Source organism: Leucoraja erinacea, chromosome 1, assembly GCF_028641065.1.
Source record: "Leucoraja erinacea ecotype New England chromosome 1, Leri_hhj_1, whole genome shotgun sequence".
NCBI lineage: Eukaryota > Metazoa > Chordata > Chondrichthyes > Rajiformes > Rajidae > Leucoraja > Leucoraja erinaceus.
In genome coordinates this window covers 159,185,403-159,209,600 of record NC_073377.1, presented here as the reverse complement: position 1 = coordinate 159,209,600, position 24,198 = coordinate 159,185,403, and the positions used below count along the sequence as shown (strand labels likewise).

Genomic DNA, 24,198 nt, shown 5'->3' with positions numbered 1-24,198 from the left:
ATTTAAGTGTATGGTTTAATGTTTGTCATGCTTTAATGTGACATGAGACTGCCGTGGCAATCAAACAGCTTGTCTTGATATGAACATATTGAAGGGATTTTGTCTCTATGACTTTGTATTGTACCATCTAATTGTGTTTCACTTTTCTTCATTGTAATGAACCAGCACAAAAATGTGGAACATTTTCTAAAAAATGATTTTTTTTTCAAGGGTTTACTAAATCATGAATTAATTGCATTCCTCCTTGTTGCTCCACATTAGTTCTTAATATAACAAACACAACTTCTTACATAATATTAAAATGGAACATATTTAGACTGATACTACAACAGTCAGATGCTAATAAAATCATAAACCTTTTACATTATTAAAATTATTGTTTTATGACCTTTCTGGCAAAAAAAATCATAATAAAATCCATGTAGCATCAAGGCCCAGATGTTGGTGATAATTGCTGACAACCCTGCCCATTTAAATGGAAGCAAATCTGGTATTTTACACAGGTATAGTCAAATGTGGAATTCACTGACAGATTGAGAACACATTTACATTGCAGATACTGTGTCAGGTTCAACCAAACTAAGGATGCGTGACTATTACTGGTTCCAGTGGGGATTGTAGGGCTGAGAATAATAGAGCAAGGGGAATGTTAAATTCCTCTTTTAAATTATTTCTGTTTAGCTTTTTAATTATTTATGTGTATTGGGTTTACAGCTATTTTTTTGTAATTATTTGAAAAGTTGCTATTCATTTTGAGTTTAACAGCTTTTAATTAATTCTGGACCTTACAGGTTTCAAAACTAACAAAGCTGTGTGTGACCTGGAACGGATATTTCATGCAATGGGGTTCTCATTCACGTGTTGTCTTATCCCTCTTGAGTGTACAGGTCTCTTTGGACACAATAGTGCAATAGTCTAGGCATGTCATTACAATGCATATTATAAATGGTACATGCTGCAGTCGGGGGATGCTGATCAAGTGGGCTGCTTTGTCCTGGATTGTGTGAGAGGTCTGGAGTGTTTTTTGACATGTCCCTGACTTGCTTCTGTTGGCTAATAGAAAGAGTTGAGTTACTTATCAGAAAAATCAGGCGTGAATCCATAATCTAGTACTTGGATGCAATACAGCAGCTTGCATTTGTAAAGCAATTTGGTTGTTAGTAGAACTGGCTATCCAAAATTACTGTTGGCTGCTAAAGAACTGATAATACAAATGTGCATGGTTTCTGCAAATACGGGGAATGCAGTTTTTTGCCGTTGATAAAAAAAAAAGTGCATTTAGGTGAACAAAGGAGTGGTGCTACTCGTCTGTCATCATTAATTAATATAGTACTGCTAAGATAAAACTATGAATGGGAATACAGTAAGTATAGCAATTAATTAGGAAAGCAAATAATTGGGTCTTCATAGGGACAAGGCATCGATGAAATCGTTTTTTTCTGTCAGAGTCTTTGAAGCTCTACTTCAAAGGGAAATGGAAACCATCTTTGAATATTTTAAGGGCAAGGTAGATAGGTACCTGACACACACCAAAATGAAAGATGCTGGGGAAGATACGACTGCAAGCAGGTCAACCATGAGTAACTAAATAGAACAGGCTCTGAGTGGCCTACCCCATCTGTTAGTTCATTTGTTGGTTTTGTCATGATACAAATTAATATTAAATGTATCTAAAAAGAAAATAGAGCAGAAATGTAAGGTTTCATAGGTAATGGACAACAACCTATTGCCAGAAATTCCTGTGCCATGTTTCTTGTTTTTAAGAAATGCTTCTAATTCACTGGGCTCATACTCAGAATTTATGAGAACGTGTATTCAATGAGTCAAATGAATTTAGCACAGCAAAGGGGTGGCCAGCCGGAAGAGTAGGAGATACAAAAATCAAGTTGTCAAGGTTGAGGGACAAAGAAACAAACTCCGAAATATCAAAATGTAGAAATGCAGTGGTCCTAGGAGATTCCATCGGTAAATGGTTCTACAACTATGAATATAATCCATTAATAAGTGTGGGCTCATTGATTCCAATGTAAAGGACACTACTGAAAGAATGCATGGCATTTGTCATGGATGGGAACGACAGAGAGGGTGGAAGCCAGAAGACTGTTGTACACGTTGGTACCAACACCATGGGTAGAAAAGGGGATGAGGTCATGCAGACTTAGAGATACAATGTGGAAACAGGTCCTTCAGTCCACCGAGCCTGTGCAGACTGGCGATCACCCATACACTAGTTCGATCCTACACACCAGCGACAATTTACAGAGGTCAATTAACCTTCAAACTCGCACGTCTTTGGAATATGGGAGGAAACCGGAGCACCCAGAGAAAACCCAAGCAGTAACCGAACATACAAACTCCATACAGACCGCACCTATGGTTAGGATCGAGCCCAAGTCTCTGGCACTGTTAGGCAGCAACTCTACCACTGCGCTGCCCCCAAACTATAAGAAATCTGAAAAGAGTTCAAGAATCAGGACCTCAGAGGTAGTAATTTCTGGTCTACTTCCTTTGCCATAGGCTTGGTCGTTTAGTTTAGTTTAGAGATATAGCACGGAAGCAGGCCCTTCAGCCCCACCGAGTCCAAGCCAACCAGCAATCCCCATGCACTATCCTACACACAAGGGACAGCTTACAATTTTGCCAAGATACGTGCATTACATTGTTTTAATTTCAAACTTTTATGAAAATAGTCAATAATTTTCAGAGTAACCCGATGTCATAGTTTTTGCAATTCAGGTTTGCTAATTGGACTTCTGATCTATTCTGCTGCTATTTTGTCCATGACAGAAGTGCAATGTTATCATTTGGAACATTTTGCATACAAGTACTTGCCATTTCTGAGGTCATGATAAATGTTGCCTTCTGGAACTCTATGGTGCTGGTCATCACCATGTAGTTAGTGGAGCTATTCCCCCACATCACTGCACTACGTAGCTTAGCAGAGAAGTGCTAAACTATTAGGGCCATACTTGATTTTCAGAGTTAAGCAGCTTCATAATTTTGACTCCAAACATTTACTTCACGATAGAAATGAAGCGACTGAATTTTTGACTCCCCAACAATCTTATTATTTCTAAAGCTTTTCAGATGGATCTGATTCATGGCACGCCTACACACTGCTCTTCCTGCCTCTCAAAGAAGGGTAGGAAACTGGACTGAATATGAGCCATAGCCAGAGTGTGAGATTCTTTATTTTTTTAGAAAACTTGTTCATTGCTAATTTGTCTCCATTTTGCTGCAGAGTTTAAGCTTTGTGGTGCTACTTTGAGATGGCCTTTGGCTACACAATGCAAATTGAGATGGGCAAACTGGGAATAATCTCATTTGTTTCCCGCATATGACTGAATCAGCCATTGAGAGATTGGGACAGTAAAAGTTTGAAGAGTTGAAATGGCTGCCTCACTTTATTTTGTCCTTTGTACTTGTGGAATAGGCTATAGCCAGTACAACGTTCGTTCAACTTTACAAACTCCTACATAATGGGCTGTCTAATTAGTTGATTGTCCAAATGCATCTGGACTTAGGCGTGAGTTATATAAAATGAATCCTTTGTAAACTGAATAAGTCATCTGGCGCTGATGTACCTTTTCTGTTCTGGTTTACAGGCTTTGGAGAGCGAGTTTGTTTCCTGCCAACTCCACCAGTGGATTGATCTGATTTTCGGATATAAATTGCAAGGTCCCGAGGCTGTCCGATCTCTCAATGTCTTCTATTATCTGACCTATGAAGGAGCTGTCAACCTGAATTCCATCAATGACCCAGTGCTAAGAGAGGTAAGTCAGTGGCAAAAGGTGATGGATGACATAATACTGCATCGAATGAACCAGCAAAGTATAAGATATAGCATTCTAGATTTTGGTTCATTGGCATAATCTGTCTTTGCTTTCCGAATTTACTTTCAGAAGTCTATTGAACACTGCTGGTTTATTTGTTCCAATCAATTTCAATGTAATCAATCAATCAATCAATCAAATTACCAATTCCCAATAAAGTTAAAATATTTTCATGCTAAGATATAAATAGCAATATTCATTAACAGTTTCAAAAATTGTATGTGAACCACTGCCAAATGTTTTTAAATTATTTCTGCTAAGTTACTGTAGATAGGTTCTTCTTCTTGCGTATGGCGTGCACAGCCTAAAGTTGTAGAACACTTGTTCTATTTGATCTTATTTGATTGCGCACGCTAGGTTGATTGCATTCGTCGAAACAGGGCGGACCACGTGAAGGTTGCAATCTCCCACCCCGTAGATAGGCTGATACTTCAGACGTACCTTGAATGTCCTCAGAGATTTCATGATGCATGAGAGCTATACCATTACATACCAGACTTCAGTGTAGTAGGAAAGAGGGAACTTTTTAATCAGTCGGTCTTTCAAATGTTTTTTTCCCAAATGCAGCTATATATCGTTGATAATTGAAACCATGTTAGAGACAGAAAAACATCTCATTGTACAGCAGCCAGGCACCAGTTTGTATGCACTTAAGCAATGTGTAGCTGACTTGCCAGAAGTTCTAAAAAGTCATTAGTGCATTTGTCTTAACTTTTAAACTGCACTTGTGTATATAATGTCACTTCAGCTGTAAAACACTACATGTGGCAGTTACTTTTAACAATCTTTGTAACATTTCAGCATCTGTGACTGCTGCAGTCCAACACGTTATAAAAGTGCTTACCTGTTTTTTTGAAACACGTAAGGGGAATGTTTAAGCAGCTTATACCCCTTTTAAAAATAGTAACACTATTTGTTTTTATTGTTTCTGTTGCCTTTTCTTTTAAAAAAAAGTAAATGTTATTAGGCCCCAAGTGAAAACAGGCTTGGCCAAGTGAGGAAAACGAGGATGTTAAATACCCTATAACAACACACACTGTCACTAAACTATTTCACATTTTCTTTGAAAAAGAACAATTATGTTGAGATTCTTTTCAGATCAAATTCATTATGTTTGTACCTGGAAAATTGTTTGAACACTTTGAATGTTCTGTCCCATTTCTGAGTGCTGGTACTACTAGATTGGAAAAGGATAGTTGAACAACCTATTCTGATTTATCAATATTGGTGATATTGTTTCATTAAGTGCTTGCAGGTGATCATGTGACATTTTGGCCCTCTGGTTTTTTTTCAAAGACAGATCCAGGAGGCAAAGTAAAGCACTTTTAAAAAATGTATATGTTTCCCACAGTGCTCTAGCTATATGTTTTTCCACAGTCATTTGCACATATGATGGACCATAAGGAAAGAACAAAATTATAGGCTCCATTTTCTTTGCATTGCTGGTATCTAAACAAACCCCGAGTTTCACAGGAGGTTTGTTCCAGAAAATTACCTTGCAAGTTGAAACCAAGCATTAACTCTATGGAAAATAGGGGAACCATTGTACCAAGATGTGATAACCTTATTTCATAATAAAATAATACTTCAACAGAAAATAATGAAATTAACATTCTAATTACGAGCTCAATTGTTGGAGCTGGCTATTCCCACATAGGGAAAGGAAATAACTGGGCTAGGAAAACTGAAGTCAGAGATGAGGAGACAGCAACTTCTGTCACATACAGTAGTTGATAATGAGTGAAACAGTACGATCAGGCTAGAAATAGTTTACAGCCAGTTCCCAGCAATACCTGTACGCACTATAAGTCAGCTTGAAACCCTGAGCTTCACATTTCAGAATTTGCATTTGTTTTGTTCAAGACATTCACAATGCTTTACAACCAATATGGTGCTTTGGATGTGAAGCAATTGGTAGAATATAAGTGGTTGTTAAATTATACAAAACCACTCCCACATGTAATGGTGATATAAATTACTCTATAATCTCCAAATTATATTGGTTGTTAGAATAGAGAACAGAAATGCTGGAAAAACTCAGTCCGTGAAGCAGCATTTATGGAATGAGAAATTTGATGAAGGGTCTTTGTACTGATATATCAACTAATTTCTCTTTTCATGGATGATGCTTGACTGGCTTGTTTTAGTTTAGAGATACAGTGTGGAATCCGGATTTCCTGCTCACTAATTCTGCACCGACCAGTAATCATCCATAGACAAGTTCTATCCTACACACTGGGTGGGGACAATTGTTACAATTAAGCCAATTAACCTACAAACCTACACGTCTTTGTGGGAGGAAACTGGAGCACCCGGAGAAAACCCATGCGGTCACAGGGAGATCATACAAGGAGACAGCACCTCTGGTCAGAATCGAACCCAGGTCTCTGTCAGGCAGCAACTCTACCACTGTGTCATCTTCTAGCATTTCTGTTTTTGATTCAGATTCCAATATCTGCAGTTTTATTTGTTTTCTCCGAGGCAATGAATGTTGGCCTTATTAAGGGAAGAGAATGTGAAAACATCTGTTCAGCAAATAATTTAAAGATATCTAGATTTTGAATAACACTTTGAAGTGCCAATATCCTCTATATGAGCAAATGCAGAATGTATTAGAATTCCGAAACGACTTTAATCGCATACCATCGCCTGATCTGCATCTCAAGTTCATTTTCCAGATTTTTCTTTCCATCCCTTGATATAGTTACCTCATAACATGACCTTGTTTTGTTTCACGTCAATCATGAAAGCTTCATTTGTCCTGTACAGAAGGACTCTTGCATTTATGGATATTTTAATGTTTTCTAATGTGACCTGAGATTTAACTGCTGCTATTTACATTTTATTGGAGATATGATTTCTTCAGTTTTGAACACTTTACTGGAATTTGACGTTAGGTTTCTTAAGTAACCCAGTCTATTACATTACTGGTAAAGCTGGAATCAGGAAAATGTGTTGTAAGTAGTACAGGGACCTTCTGATGGAGTAATAATGATCTCCTTGCTATATCCTTTTTTTCCAATGGATGCTTCATCAAGAAAAGATGTAGGAGGCCAGCTTTACAAAGTTTCATATGTCATGCATGTTGTACTCATGGGAGGAAAAATAGAGCTTTTCCTGACATGAATTAGTTAATTGTATTTAGTTGTCAATGTGCCAGTATAGCAGCTTATAACATTGAACATTAACTACATTTTCAAGATTTCAGGTCTGATTTAGCATTTAATATCATCTCTAGTTTCCTAATGCAAACTAATTTTTACTTATTAAGTGGGTGTATATTTTTTATTTGAATTAGCTAATGATATAAATTATATCCCCAACCATTTTGTTCATTTGCATGTATTGGAACATTGATTACAATTACTGGGTATTGATTGATTCACTTCACAGCAAACAGCCCAAAACATCTTGTATTTCATTCTTAATTATGCCCTTAACTATTGCCTTGCAGTCATATACCTTGGAACAATTTACTACATTAAAGGCGATGGGGCAAATTAAGATGGATTTGGCTTGCTGCCAATGTTCCCCACATGCCCCCATTGAACTTGGGCTGGGGGCAAACGCAGAAGATGCAAATCGCTAACATCAAGTAGGCTCAGGCGGCATACTTCTGAGGCCCTGCTCCTGAAATGGCCTGACAACGGCCAACAGGAGCAGACTGATGGTGGAGCCCAACTAGGTTTTTTTAACTCTTTATTTTAAAGTTTGCATTAAATAATAGAGAGAGAGAATGAATAATTTTTGCATTCAATGACCTTTTCACATCCGCTGCCTTTCCTGATGAGTACGTCCTGCACTTTTATTTGGTAAAAGTTATTTTGCCTAGCATGCGCCCGACTACAGAGCATTCAGAAAGTATTCGGACCCCTTCAATTTTTTCCACATTTTGTTATGTTACAACCTTAATCTAAAATGGATTAAAAAAAATGTTTTTTTAATATATCAATCTACAGAGTACTCCATAATTTTAAAAAAAAAGCAAAAACATGCATTTAGAAATTTTTGCAAAGTAATTAAAAATAAATAACTGAAAGATCACATTTACATAAGTATTCAGACCCTTTACTCAGTACTTTGTTGAGGCACCTTTGGCAGCGATTACAGTCTCCTTGGGTATGATGCTACAAGCTTGGCACACCTGTATTTGGATAATTTCTCCCATTCTTCTCTGCAGATCCTCTCAAGCTCTGTCAGGTTGGATGGGGAGCGTCGATGCACAGCTATTTTCAGGTCCCTCCAGAGATGTTCGATCGGGTTCAAGTCCAGGCTCTGGCTGGGCCACTCAAGCACATTTACAGACTTGTCACAAAGCCACTCGTGCATTGCCTTGACTGTGTGCTTAGGGTCATTGTCCTGTTGGAATGTGAACCTCCGTCCCAGTCTGAGGTCCAGAACACTCTGGAGCACGTTTACATCAATAATCTCTCTGTACTTTGCTCCATTCATCTTTCCCGCAATCCTGACTAGTGTCCCAGTTCGTGCTGCTGAAAAACATCCCCACAGTATGATGCTGCCACCACCATGCTTCACCGTAGGTATGTTATTGGCCAGGTGATGAGCTGTGCCTGGTTTTCTCCAGATGTGACACTTGGCATTCAGGCCAAAGAGTTCAATCTTGGTTTTATCAGACCAGAGAATCTTGTTTCTCATGGCCTGAGAGTCCTTTAGGTGCCTTTTGGCAAACTCCAAGGGGCCTGTCATGTGACTTTTACTGAGGAGTGGCTTCCGTCTGGCCACTCTACCATAACAACCTGATTGGTGGAGTGCTGCAGATATAGTTGTCCTTCTGGAACTCTGGAACTCTGGAGCTCTGTCAGAGTGACCATCAGGTTCTTGGTCACCTCCCTGACCAAGGCCCTTCTCCCCCGATTGCTCAGTTTGGCCGGGCGGCCAGCTCTATGAAGCGTCCTGGTGGTTCCAAAGTTCTTCCTTTTAAGAATGACGGAGGCCACTGTGCTCTTTGGGACCTGCAATGCTACAGAAATTGTTTTATACCCTTCCCCAGATCTGTGTCTCGACATAATCCTGTCTTGGAGGTCTACGGACAATTCCTTCGTCTTCATGGCTTCGTTTTTGCTCAGACATGCACTGTCAATTGTGGGACCTTATATAGACCGGTGTGTGCCTTTCCAAATCATGTCCAATCAATTTAATTTACCACTGGTGGACTCCAATCAAGTTGTAGAAACATCTCAAGTATAATCAATAGAAACAGGATGAACCTAAGCTCAATTTTGAGTGTCATAAAAAAGGGTCTGAAAATAAGGCTGTTTTAAAAATAAGGCCATTTTAAAATAAGGCTGTTACGTAACAAAATGTGTAAAAGTGAAGGGATCTGAATACTTTCTGAATGCACTGTAGATAAGTGCTGGTTAACCTGATCTGGCATGGCCCGGATACCACTCTGAAGTGCCAGTGACTGGTACGTGCTAGTTGGTGAAGCATTGAATAATTAGGCTTTTATTTCAAGTGTAGCAATTTTCTTCATCATACATTGACAACTAAATTGTATAATTCCAAAATTAATTGGACGAATTCCATCTGTTGATTACAAAGCAAGCTCGTTACCCCGTTTATGTGGAACATCGGAGGTTGCAGGGAGATCTAGTAGAAGTATATAAAATTATGAGAGGGATAGATTGGGTCAACAGGCAGAACCTTTATCCCAGGATGGAGAGATCACATACCAGAGCTCAGCTTTAAGGTGAGACGGCAACATTTTAAGTTGTAATTTATTTACTCAATCTACCCCCTTTATAATTGTGAACATCTCCGTCAAAAATGCTCTCACTTTCTGGAGACATCAGAAAAGATAGAGAGCAGTTTTTTACAGATGTTCAAAATTATAAAGCTTATAGATTGAGTAAATAAATTCCAAATTTTTTATTTGATGGAAGATTTGAGATACAAACAATAAGGTTTAAAGGTGATTGGCGATGGAACCACAAAAGAAGCATGTTTAGTGGTCTGAGAAACGGCTACTGGAGTATTCAACACATCTTTATTCAAAAGTTCAAGTTGCAGCATACAGGCTTATCAGACACGTCTGCCCACAACGGTGGTCAGCGCTGAACTAACGCGCGCAAAGGAAAAAGCGCGCGAAAACAACAGCTCCTCCCGAGTCACGTGATCGTGGCTTCCGAACGCCGGGTTCAATATCTGCGTGCGCGAACAGGCGCCACTACACATGAATAATATTTTCATCAAATGTGTTTGGAATGCACTACCTGATAGAGTATGGAGGCAGGTTAATATGTGGCTTTTTAAATAGAATTGGATAAGGTTTGATGGTGGAGGAATTGAGTACAATGAGAATGGAGCGGGGGACTGTGTGGATTGCTTATACCAAAATCCTGCACATTGAATATCTCTGCAAGTGTTTTTGTTTTCCTCCGTTTATTTTCAGTATGTTTTTCAGTTTACTTCAGATATTATTCCAATGAATACAATTTTAAATTGGCAGACTAGTCTCCTGAGACCGGCTATAGTAAAATCTATTTGAAACAAAAGTATTCTCTATACGTTCCATTATGAGAATCAGCTGCCATTCATAATTTGACATCATTTTCAAATGAAATAAATGAGTATAACACTAGGCAACTTGAGACGTGCGATAAACAATTATTTTTAATATGGCAGTTTACAAAACATCCAAAGGTACAGTCTTTATAATTTCATAGCGTAATTCTATGATTTGCGCTTCTTTAAATGATCTTTACTCTGTCATTATAAGACTCTTGCAGAATATGGTTAAATTGTGTAATTTTCTGTTTAATATAACATATTATTTTTCTGCCATTGAAGTGAAGTGTCAAACTAACTCCATTATGTGGTAAGGGAGCTCCACATTTGCAAAACACTGATTCTGGTATTGGTATGCTGATTGCATTTATAACATTATCTTGAACATTGATTGTAGTGGTTCAAGATGAAAGCCCACCATTAACTTCCCTAGTGGGACTAAATTTAGGCAAGATCTGCCTGCCTTGTCAGCAGTGCCCAACTACTGGGAATGATTATCAAAATATTGAAAAACTTGTGTGGTGCACCTATGATTTGTTTTTTATTCAGACCTGGATTACTGGGTTTTAGACACATTGAACTTCAAAGGCTGCTTAGCCGTATGTCTAAAATATTAATTGAAAGATAATCTGACACTCCCCAGTTTGGTGGTCCATGTATCTAGTTAGGTCTCTCTAAAAGCTTCATTGTTAGATGCCTCCAGGAGCTTATTGTTGCAAATATTGTAAAAAATCAATTATCTTATTTAGTTTTGCTATTGTCTCTCACCCTCCTCAATGACAATGTTGGTAAACCTAAGGATAATAGATGAAGAAAGTAAAAGGGAACAGATATTTTAGAAGTGTTAGTTCTTTTTAAACTTAAAGAATTATTTTGCCCCAATCCCAGGTGACTGCTGATACTGTGACGATAGAGATGATTAGTGATGTAAGCTCGGTACCTTGTAGTTTTGGTTCCAGCTGGGGCTTCCTGTTCCTTCCCCCTAGCTCGGGCCCCATTATGCCACTTATGTGCTCCTTTTCATAATGAAGGTATTTATTTTTTGCTGCACATGACTGGTTGGTTAAGCTAAAAGAAGGCAGATTGTGAATGTCCATGCAAATTCATTCTGCTGATTGCATTCATTCAATTAATCAGAACTCTTTTATATAAGTGAATAAAGTTTGATTTCTGAAGAATGTACTGTTTCACTAATCTGTTAGTGCTAAACAGACAAGTAACTAGCTGAACCATAATTGTGTTTAATCCAAAAGACTCCATTAATATGCTTTGAAGAAATGTAGTGCTTTTCAAATTGCAGTTTAATGGGTTTTCTATTGGAAACAGTGAGACTGAAAGACTAGGTTCTAGGAAACATTATTATTTCCTTGTGGGTTTTGATATTCACTTCAAGACAACCTTCCGATGTAAAATGTATGAACTTAATACCAATGCTACAGTCTTATTATACTTTTGTAAACCAAGTGCATGTTTTGACAAAGTCAAGAGATACCTTTTTTTCAGAGACAGAAAATATGCATATTACAGATTGGAATAAAACAAATACATTTATGTCTATAGGACCACAAAGAAAAACAGAAAAAAGGTTTGGACCACATTTTGGAAATTGCATTCCTGAACTCAATAACTCTTTTTCACGCCCATTTATTTACTAATCTGTGCTGGTGACTTGAGAAGTACTTGGTCAGTTTTGTTGATAATGCCATTTCTACAGAATAAAAAAGGGAAAAGTTAAGAACATTTGGTTGCAATCACCGATTCTTGGATAATGAGCTTGTGAACTATTTGCTCACTTGTTAATCAGTAATCAGCAACATTAGATTAATTACAGGAAATTGGCTACTGCTTTTCAAACCAGTTGAGGTTTAGCTGAAACAGGCTTGAGTGCTGAATGGAATCAAGTTTCCTTGTAAGGACTTTAAGATTAACCTGACAGCTTTTTCCCTCGTAATTTAAAATTTTAAAGCAAATGTTTTTGATCATCACATGCCTTAAATGATAACATTCTTTATATTTAAAAGGAAACTATTTGCATTAATGTTGCTTTCTCATTTTTAAGGCAGAATTATTTTCCTCTTCATTGCATTTAGATGAACATTACAGACAATAGGTGCACGAGTAGGCCATTCGGCCTTTCGAGCCAACACCGCCATTGACTGTGATCATGGCTGATCATCCACAGTCAGTATTGAGATGATCACTTATACAGAATGAAACAGAGAAAGCATGTATTTTACAAAAACTTCTTCATGGTATGATTGTCAGACACAGTATCACCTTAAATTAAAAAAAGACAGTGTTGAAGTGACTCAGCATCCCTGGAAAACATGGATGGGTAACGTTTTGGGTCGGGACCCTTCATACTGATGGGATGGGGAGAGGTGGAGTAGGCCAAAGCCTGACAAATAATGGATGGATACAAGTGAGAGAGGTTTTTGAGAGGCAGATGGTTGGATAAAGGCCAGAGATGAAAAGACAGAAGTTGCAAATTGTGAAGCGAGAGGAAGGAATTAGGTGGAGGGGTGCGGACAAATAGATACGTCTAGTTGGGCCACGGGAGAAGGTAGTGGGATAAGGGGGAGTTGTGTGGGGAAGCGAGACAAGGGTGTTCTGTGTGGAAGGGAGGCGAGGGTGTTCTGTGGGGGAAGGAGGGGGGTGGGGTTATAGTTACCTAAATTTGAGACTTCAATGTTCAAAACATTGGGTTGTAAGCTACCCAATTGGAATATGAGGTGCTGTTCCAGGAGGTTATCCATCAGGAGATGTAGTTTATACTGTGCAGATATACTGTTAAATGAATAGGTGTAATAATGCAGGACATATTGTACACTGATTCTCGTTCTTAAATCTCCACAAGGGAAAGTCAGAATGGTAGTAAGTCCATTTTTCTTTTGCAAGGTTTGAGATCTTAATACTTTAATGGGATTTCCAGCCCTAATATTTATTGTCAATTTCTACCTGGTCCTGAATTGAGTACCTTGTTAGATGACTTAAGAGGGAAGTTAAGAATCAGCCACATTGGTCTGAAGTCATATTTATTGGCCAGACTTGACCAAGCATGGCACTTTTTCTAATTTGAGGCACATTGATTATTATGGGTTGTTATGACTATCTGGCAATTTTGTGGTTTTCATTATTGATACTTTATTTTTAATTCCAAATTAATTTATTTACTTGAATTTAAATTCTCAAGCAGCAATGGTGAGACTCGAGATCCCAGGTCTAAAGTATAGAGCTCTGGGTACAATACAGTTGTATCATATTATCAAAAATAATTAAAGGTTTAAATGCTGCAATTTGTGGAAACGTGTCGCATGGTCCTTGGAGTCGGGTAGGAAGATTTTGGGTGTGATGTATGCGTAAACAAAAGATTTAATTTTACAATTTTACAGATTATATCAAAGTGATCGGAAGTCCAAAATCATCCACTTACCATGATGCATGTTTGTTCTTCTAGAAATTATAATCAAAAGAGAAATTAAGATAATTTCCTTTTGTTGGGCAGGTGGACATGGAATTGAGGTTGCAGTCTCCAGAGTAAAGATAGAAATCAAGTATTTAGAAAACAATGTCAATGAGTTGTAAATTCATCATACTTACTATCATAGAGGTTACTGAAATCTTTGTAGAATTTATATAAACAATTACAGGATCAGTGCTGTCCAGATGGCTGCAAGTTCTGAAGCATGGGGCAGAAAAATAAACTCTAAACCAAAATGGTAAGAAAGAACTGGGGTGCTTCAGGCTTTGTTACTACTTTACACACTTAATGGATGGTTGTACTTCAAACAAAAATAAGTTATCTTGCTCATCAAAAATAACTTGGACATCTTAGCTGCCATGACAAGGTAAACTCTGTTAAAAGCCATTAACATTTCTATATTTATGATGCACAGATCCATTTGCGACACAAGATCTACAATTTTGCATTCAAAATGCTTAAATAGTACTCCTTTCAATCAGTGCTTTACACAATTTGTCCATGTTCTTTTTTTATAGAAAATGATTACATGTTGAAGATGACTTTTTTTTGTTTCTTGAATGTGCTCTGCAGTGTTTTGCATTTCAAAAGGTGAAATTCCAATTGATATGAATTGATTTTTACCCTTTATGTTTTCATTCCCAGTGATTGTAAACACCCTTGAGACATGAAATATTAATGTTGTCTTACTCTAAAGCTCCATAAACAAACCGATGATTGCAATTCTTTTGTTCCTGACCATCCAGCTAGATTTGATTCAGCCCATCCAAATAATACTATCGATGTATTTGTAATTCTGGAGAAATCTGTAACATTCTGGATTAAATAGTTTCTGGTCTAAATGACTGGTTTCCTTCAGGATTGACAGCTGGGATATATTATAGCCGACAGACAGCTGGAAGGCTGCAGCTAGAGTGAGCATGTCCGGCAAGGTCTACATTTTAATAGGTTTGGAATGTATTGCCTCACATTATGTTAGTAAGAAGGGCCCTGGTGGGGAAACAATTGCAAGTTTTTACAGACCATGATTACTTCCTGTTTTTCTGCTTGGCAGCCACAAAAATTAGGTTTAATAGAGTAGTGCTAATAACAGGTCAGACTGTGGGGACTTTCTGCTTGACAATTTACCTACACTTTATAAAATGGAGAGCTGATGTGGAAACGTTAGGATTTTTGAAAAAGTCAGAATTCCTTATCGCAGTTACTATTAAACAACAAAGATTTTTCTATAATCTTCCACGTTTGCATGTGGAAGGTGTAGATTTTGCTTGCTGTTGTTTACTAATAAGACTAATTAGTCTTGGACCTGCATTTGAATGATCATGCCCTTTCACAATATTGTTAGCATTTCCCCAAGTTGATGGATACACTTAAAAATAAGTTCAAATCAGGAAATATGAATTTTTCATTTTAAGGGTCAAGCCATAATGAACACAGCATGTGTCATTCTTTTTCAGTCTTTGTTGGAAGGTTGACATTTCCAATCAACAGCGCCCAACATGAGTTTATTTGCAGGCAACATTTTTGCTGTTTTCTCAGGGAAACTGGATAATTTTAAAAAGCAGACTAGTTCACCCAAATAGGCATAATAATCAGGACCCAATTAGACTAGACCTTACTTTGAAACCAAAAGCGCACTAAACACTATTGCTCTTTGCAATCAGTTTAAGCATAAAACATGCACTTATATGGATTTTTGTCAGAGTAAAACTTTTCAGGGGATATGAAACATTTGAAACTTCAGTGGTTCCAATGGAGAAATAAAACATAGATTACAAGAAAATGGTTCGACTTGGGTATTGTTCCCAGTAACCACTGTTGCCAATTCCTAATTTTAGTTTCAAAAACTAATCTCAGGCAATGTTTTCAGCTGGTGTCAGAAGTAAATGCTAAAAATTAGCTTTATTGACCAAAATTGGCACTTCATTAAAATTGTGTCTCGCTGAATGCATAATCTTAATGCCCCAAAGTGTTTTTTGCATGTATCAAGAGCTTAAAAAATTGTTTGTTAAAGTAGCCAGTGAGCACACGTCAATTTATTTTTCTGAAGTTGATTTAATCTAAGTTTGCAGTTAATCTAAATAAAATATTTTGGAACAGGAGTGAGAAAATCACAGTATGTATTTATTTCCATGGTGAGATTTGCGTATGTATTCAATATTTCCAAAAATAATTCCTGCCAATTAATTCAACATTTACTTAAGGATGAATTTGTATCAACATGTTGTGTTTGAAACAGATTTTCACAACATTACTAATAGAATTTGATCTAATACATTGGAGCTCAGATAAAAATGACACCAACCAGAAGCTAGTAAACCATTTTTCACCAAAGTACTATTAGTTTCATGTATAACTAATCCAAATGTGTATCATTAATCTCCAGATTGTTCAAATGTATTGTATGTTTCCAAGAAAGATCATATTACTTGCCTCACGAATGTACCCAGGACATTTTTCCAAAAAAAAAAATCCTTCTGTTTATCTTTTATGTACACATTTCCCCCAACTACTGACCATTCAGTGGATTTTGTTTCTGGAATGATATCAAATTTTCCATAATGAGTTAATTGGCATGAAGTAAGTGGTGTATTATTTTGAATTCTCAGAAATGATGTTATTTAAAGAAATTTCAAAATGTAATTTGTTTTGCTGTTTAAAATTAGATTTGTCTATTGATGGAACTATCCATTATTCCAACCTTACTATTTTCGATTGGCATTTTGCCATAATGTTGATTGTGAGTTTAGATGGATATTTCTGATCATTTTATAAAGTGGTATAAAGCCTGTCTACCTGACCGAAACTCAGTGGCGCATGTTGAGTTCGGATTATGGCTGTGTTGGCTTCATCTTCTGCCAAATTATTCACACAAAGTCATGCTTCCCAGCCTGACACAATACTTCAGCTGGTTTAGTTTGGCTCCATGTTAGCAAGTGGTGGATACTTAAGATAGACATTTAACCAGGGAAAGGAAGAACTGAACCAGGAATGAGAGAGTTATTTTTGGCTGTTAATTTGACACTGTGTTAGTGGTTGTATGAAATTAGATGGGGAAGGTTGCTTGGGCTTAGAAAGCGTATTCATGAGAGGCTGTTTTAATTTGACCCCATGGGTGTGATGCTCAGTAAGGAATTGGATGAGTAATGTTGCCTGGACATGGGACAAGTGGATGATGTGAGGACAGAAGACACAGACTAGGAATTGGCCATTCAGCCCTTGTGCCCACTCCACCATTGATTAAGATTGCAGCGTATCTTTTATCCCTGTTCTAATTTTCTGCATTCTCCATATTCCTTGATTTCCTGAATATCCAAAATGTCTTCCTTGTGTGCAGAGAGAGACTGTCTCCGCATCCCTCTTGGACAGAGAATTCCAAAGGTTCACTTCCCTCTTCGTAAATAGATTCTTATTAATCTCTGTTTTGTAATGCCCGATTCTTACTTTTAAAACTCTAATCTCTGGTCTAGACACCCCTGACAGGGGAAACATTGTTGTGACATATGTTATGTCAAATTCCATAAAATGTTGTATGTTTCAATGAGATCACCTCTCATTGTTTTGAATTCAGGAGCATGCAGGCCCTATCTGCTCAATTTCTTCCCATAGGACAAGCCCCCCCCCCGCTCCACCCCCAATCCTCAGAATAAATCTGTTGAACTTTTATTGTGCTCAAATACTTCTGCAATTAATTTAAATAAAATTCACATAAACATGTGAAGCACATGGTGTTGGGCACAATACTTTGGAATACACTGAAGACTAGGTTGATGAACAGAAAAAGCAAAGCAAATCATTTTTTGATTGCCGGCTAGTAACTAGCTGGGTACTGAAGGGCACTGTGGTGTGGAGCCAGCATTTCACAATTTATAATCAATGACTTAGATGAAGGGACCTAATTATAAGCATTTTTTTTTTTTTTGGTTTGGAAGTTATTAGAGATCCTAGTCTGCTAATTATGAAAATAAATAATATTTTCTTGCATTTTGCAAGTGCAGATTTCACTGATTTCCCACTACAAAATTCTGCATTGCAACTGCTTGTTTGGATTTAACATGGATCATTACCCCGAGCTTGGAATTCATTTTCTGGTTGGTGGTGTCAAGTTTTGGCTTCTGCTAGAAAAGTGTGATATTTGACAAGGGAATGTAGACTGAACCATATTCGAGGATGTGCCGTGATTCTTTGGTGTTGTTTCAAATTTGCCTCAGTATCATACTCGGGTGGTAATATGCAGCCAGGGAGTTGATGGGTTTGAGATTAAAAAGCATTCTCCCATGTGTCAGATTCAGGTTCACTATGATCAAATGGTGACATCTGCCCATGCAAGATAAACAAGAGACTTCACTGTCCCTTGTATCATCTCACAATGTCAGTGTCAGTGTCAATGTCTGAGTTTACTGTTCTGCAAACCCTTCGGTGTTGATTCAAGTATAGAAAAATGTTAGGTGGTTAGATTCAGGTCAGATTTTAATTGTATGGTCATTTCAACCACTAATTTGGTTTATGATGACTAGGCCGGTAGGAAAGGAGGGGTTTAAGAATTGGGAAGAAGTTTAAGAATTGGGCAAAAGAGTATTCGAAAGGAAATTGCATGGTGATGTTTGATGAGACAAAAGAATGGAAGTGGAGGAAGGAAAACTGAATATGGCAAATCATCACTTAACTGAATTTTGCAGTCAGCAACCAATGAATGATAATCAAAAAACCTTGGATGCTGTAAATCTGAAGTAAAACAAGCTCCTGGAAACATTCAGCTGGTTATTTAGCATTTTTGGAAATGGAAACACATTTTTGGGTCAAAGACCCTTCGTCAGAACTGAGAAAGAGAAAACAAGTTGGGATCAAGCTAAAGGGGAGAGTGAGTCGAGATGGACATGGGAAAGAGGATGGGATGAGGCCAGGGTTGCTCTGTGGATAAGCTGAAAATGAGGCCATCTTGTCAATGGCTTAATGGGGCCGGTTAGGGTGGGAGAATATGGCCCATTTTTCAGAAAAGTCGTGGAGGGGGGCGGGGGGGGGGGGGGGGGAGGGGAATTAAAATAATTAAAAAGCAAGGACACAAAGGAAAGTAAAGTTAAAAAATTCAAGGCTGTGGGATGTGCTCTACAGGTTGGACTATGTCAATGGGGAGAGAAAAAACTGAACTATTAGATCAGTAAAAAGGAGACACAAGAACTGCAGAATCTGGTTTACAAAAAAAAAAGCCACAAAGTGGTGGAGTAACTCAATATGTCAGGTAGCATCGCTTAGACTATTTGCATACAGGTAGAGAAAGAATTACCTGAAGTTGTAGGATTTGATATTGCAGTGTTCTCACAGAGCAAAAAACAAAACAAATTGATGACGGATCCCAGCAGGTGAGGGAAGTGGATGGTAAATTTCTGGTTGTGACTCTTCATGTTAACTGTATGAATAGAGGGGAGGTAGCTGGTACAGTGGGAGGAGTGTGGGTGATGAGCATTTGGATAGGCGGTGAAGAAAAAGGGTATTGTAGACTGGGGGGTGGAGATGATTGTATAAAATGACCTTGTTTGAACAGAAGTGGTGAAATGGGGGCAGAGGGGGCAGCAGGATACCTCAATTGAAAACATTCAATGCTGGTGCTAGTTATAGACTACCCAGGCAGAATATGAGGTGCGTTCCTCAGATTTGTATTTGACCTTACCTGGCAGAGGAGGGGACAAAGGATAGACAGGTCAGTATAGAGGTGGAAGAGGAATTAAACTGATTTGCAGCCAGGAGCTCCAGGGATCTGTGTGGTTCATCCTCCTCTTCCCCCACTGGAAACTGCTTGGTCACTACAGTAAACATACTGACGCCACGGAGTAGGCTTGTAATCTGTGACTGTCCCAAATCATCATCATAAAGCTTGCTGCCTGACAATGTAGAAGACGCCCAGCATCCTCGGGTTGTCATTTTTATTTTTCTTGGCTGGTCGCAACACTTAAGAGATCTGATGGTACTATTCCAGTGAGGATATACAAGCTGCTGGCTAAAGGCACCCTGTGATGATAATTTCAATTATTTTATTTTCATGGACAGAGCAGTGTAATGTCAGGCTAACATATTTGATTCTGGGTAAGACACGGTGAGCATAGAGACCCAATTGTTTGTGTTCACTTCCCATTTTGAGTTTGTAATCTTACAAATGATATTTTGGACATTGATTTAATTTTTTAATCTTCTCAATCTGGTCCTTGTGAAGGATGTGATTTAGGAATAATCGAAGGTAAAACTAAGTTCATCCACTGTGAGATGGACTGTGTTCCATTTGATGTTTAGACTTTTTTCTGCATCACAAAAAGGGCAGATGGAAAGGGATGTCCTTTGATTGTTTTGTTCCTGCTGTTTTAAAATCAAGTATTGTTTGAGCAAAACCTCTGGGCAACGAGCTACTGCAACGACCTGATTTTGATATTTACCTGTGTATTTATGGACGCATCTTAAATGCTGACCAATGCATTCCAACATTTAAGAAAGATAATAACAGTTGAATGTGCGAGGTGTTCTATAATTTATTTTTGAAGGATGGTTTTGAGAGATGTTGAGATAGGGCTAAACAGAAGACATAAATCACTGATATAACTGATCTGGAGAGTGAAAAGAGCAGGTTGTATATCTGGGGAAAAGGTAAAGAAGACAGAATAGCAAGAAAGCAGATGGAAAAGATTAGCGATTTATGACTGGGGATGAGGTCTAAGGGCTATCGGGATGAGGGGTGAATGCCCAAGGATGTATTGGGCAGACAAGAGATAAGAGGAACAGAGCTCAAGAGTCATTCAAAATCAAGAGTTAATGTTTGGGGCCAAGTCTTCTGTTCCATTCGGGGAATTAAAAATGGCTACATTTAAATTGTGAACAGAGTATTTATAAGGAAATAATGTTTTCTCTAATTTTATTTCAGGAATATCTGCATCAGTGCTATATTCTTGGCTAGCAGGAAGTTTGATTGTCTCAACATTGTTTTTGTAAAATCATTTTAGTTTGTGAATTATTTGAAGTTGAACAGTGGAATACAGTCCCTCTCCCTAAACCCCTGGAGTGAAAATAACTATTGCCGATTAAAAAGGTCTTTAATTTGTTTACTACTGTTTGTAGTCCAGACAGCATAGTGAAGGAGATGACCTCCAGACATGAGGTCTGGGTTATACCATGTTTCTGAAGTTAGGTGGGTCCTATTATAGCTGTCTGTCAGTTTGGCAGCACAAAGAGGAAAACATTTTCCACAGTGTTTCTAATACCGTGTCCTCTTTCAATAAAGCAGCCAGTACTATTAAACTTTGTAAAGACCGAGGTGGAGCAAAAGGCATCTTTTTGTAGCTTGAACTTTCCAGGCTCTGCATTTCTTTTGCAATTTGCAAAGCTCACATTGCTTGTGCAATTGACAGCTTTGAAGCATGCTTTGTCTCACTGCACAAACTTCAAATATAATAGCAATATAACTTGTATTTACATTTCAAGAATTGGCATTAATAAAAGTGAATTTGGAGAATCATTGTAGGTTTTCAGTGAACCAACTTAAACTTGAGCATCATAAAAATGACATTGAAGCAATTTGTACATTTTCATCAGTTGTTTGAGTTTAAAGTAACATTAGGAAAGGAAATGTTGTTTTGATTGCTCATTGTAAACTAAATGCCATCAGCACTTTAAGTCATTACTTACTTTTTATTTCCTTGTCATTGTGCCAGAATATGCATCCTTATGTAGGATTCTACAATAATATCAATGTAGGCACACTCTTAGATTTGCTACTAGCCATACTAATCTAAATGCTAAAAGTACATGAATAGAAATACATGTTTGTGTTCTGACCATTGCATGACTGGGTGGATTTAGCATGGGGAACCCTTTGCTTTTCAAGTTTTATTCATAACTAATTATATCGTTTTTTGGCTGCCTTTGCAACAAACATCTTTTTTCACAGATCTTTCCCATTTGATTTTATTTTTAATAGCCTATGTTTCTGGTGGCATTTCATGATGAGCCTATTTTTGAAAGGTCATTCCTCTCAGTTCACTATTAAGTAATGTGTTCCTTGGACACATGGAACTTATTCTCAGGTCATTCAAGAAATTGATTTAATAGCTATTGCATGTTGTTCACTCTTAAATTGGATAAACTTTTGTGAGCCAATACCCATTGCACATCAGAAAGAAGAACTGCTGGGGGAACACAGTTGGCCTGATTGCATTTGTGAAGGGGAAGCATTTTGGATCGAGATTCTTCATCAGCCCACATGCACATTGATTGGACTGAAAATCAGATAAACTTTTGAGAAAATCTAGTGTCGGAGATCCATTGTTAAATTCTGTCTTTTATTTATTCTCTTATGTTCTTTAGATCATAACTTTATCTGCAGCAATTTGTTTGAGGTCTTAAACGCACATTATCTTCTATCCAGCAAACATTTGACTTAAAGGGCCTGTCCCACCAGCATGCGACTCCATGCAGCAAGCGCGACCTAACGTGCTCGCTTTAGCCGTAGGGGCTCGCGGGGCCGGTCCCACTTTGATCACCGGAGCCGTGTGGAGTTGTGCGGAGCTGGTCCCGACATCGCACGGAGCTCCGAAAAACTGACCATGTTCAAAAATTCCGCGCAGCCGCCTCGACGCCGCACGCACTGCCTCGACAGGCATACGCAGCGTCTCGACGCCATACGTCACGCGCGAACTTCCCGCGGCTTTGCTCGAACTTCACGTCACTCACTCGACCTCCGCGCTTCTGGTTTGGTCTCGCTCGCCGCACGCAGGCGCATGCTGGTGGGACCGGCCCTGTACGGGGATCACTCGACCTCCGTGCAGCCACCGCTTCCGGTTTGGTCGCGCTTGCCGCATGCAGGTTGCATGCTCGTGGGACAGGCCCTTTAGTCTCTCAAGAACCTACTGAACTTGGGAAAAAAAACTCAATTGCTCTTTAAAATCTAACATCTGAGGTTCATATAATCTCACTTTAATTTGGCATTCATTCAGTTGTAACTTTTTGATAAATGCCACCATTAAATTCATCTGGATGTCTTTTGTTTAATTGCACTCAAACATTCATCAGGGGAGGGAATATTATATCCTTTTCGAAAATGTTGAATAAGATTTCTTTAAAAAAAATTGGCATCTGAATGACAACTACCATCCTGTATTTGTTTCTTTCTCACTAGACTCATTTTAATTATGCTTATCTTAGGATGCTAGTATCTGTTCCGAATGGCTATGGGTAAACTGTTTAGACATTTTAAAATGAAGTCTATTATCTTTAACGTTTTAGTACCACAGTAATGCTCATTGCCTCGCGTATATATTAAATTATCCCAGACGTTATGTGAGAAAACATTGTATGCAGTATGAAAACTGCCTGAATGCTTTCAGTTTTGAAGGGGTTAAAACATTCTGGAAATAAATGTCAGATTCACAATAGCCAGTACTGTACCAGAGAATTATGAATCAATGGTGAAATTGAACAGAATATAAAATGTTGCTTTAATTTGTGCAAATGGTTGACTAGGAATGCCACTATTGATAGACTGTTCTGTATTTTACTATTGCCGCACTCAGCTTTTTTTGTAATCAGACGTTTGGCACAGAAAATACTAATATATATGTTTAAGTTTAGTTCTGCTTTTATTTACTGAGAAGTGCAAAACCAGAAGGCACCACACTCTGAGAGACAAAACAAAGGCAAGGTCAGAATTGTGGCTGTAGCAGCCAGTTTCTGTTTCTTATCAAATGGAGGGAATGAGAATGTTTTAAGAGTGTTTCGTGGAAATAACATGTACAGTTAAGTGATGAGATAATCCTAGGTGTTAGTGCCAAGCTCCCAACCATAGTGAACATACGGGCTTGATTTTCACAATGATGCAATCCAGACGTGTTGCATGACATTTTCAGGTGACCATTTAGTTTCTGATGCCTGTGATCGGTGCCTCTATCGTGTGCTTATGTTTCTACAGGCTGTCGAAGCCCAGATCCGAAGCTTTGGTCAAACTCCTTCTCAGCTTTTAATAGAACCACATCCTCCCAGAAGCTCTGCCATGCAAGTGGTAAGTATGTTGTGTGCCATTAGTTCCAGTTGCACTTTAGATCTGGTTCCAAATATGGTGTCTGGTATTCCGCACTCTGAACAGGCATCCAATTGTTTACATGCTTCATTAATTTGTGTTCTTTTGCCCTTGAATGCCTTTGTAATTATTTCAATATATCAGCAAGAACTCTCCAGCCCTGTGTTTCTGTATCATTTACTCAATTATAGATGGAAGTCAACATATACCTCTTCTCCAGAGATGCTGCCTGTCCCGCTGAGTTACTCCAGCATTTTGTGTACATACCTCATCTCATTAAAAGGGACCTTCAATTTGTAATC

At 38.2% G+C, this 24,198-nt stretch overlaps 1 protein-coding gene across 2 annotated transcripts in view; it reads left to right on the top strand.

Moving 5' to 3' along the window:
* The window catches only part of lrba (LPS responsive beige-like anchor protein), a 661,684-nt gene that overhangs the window by 567,033 nt on the left and 70,453 nt on the right, over positions 1 to 24,198 (top strand). For both annotated transcript variants that reach the window (XM_055646656.1, XM_055646666.1), the window contains 2 exons: positions 3,606 to 3,773; positions 23,789 to 23,878. In XM_055646656.1, the coding sequence (XP_055502631.1) occupies positions 3,606 to 3,773; positions 23,789 to 23,878 (258 nt within the window). The remainder of the gene's footprint in view (positions 1 to 3,605; positions 3,774 to 23,788; positions 23,879 to 24,198) is intronic.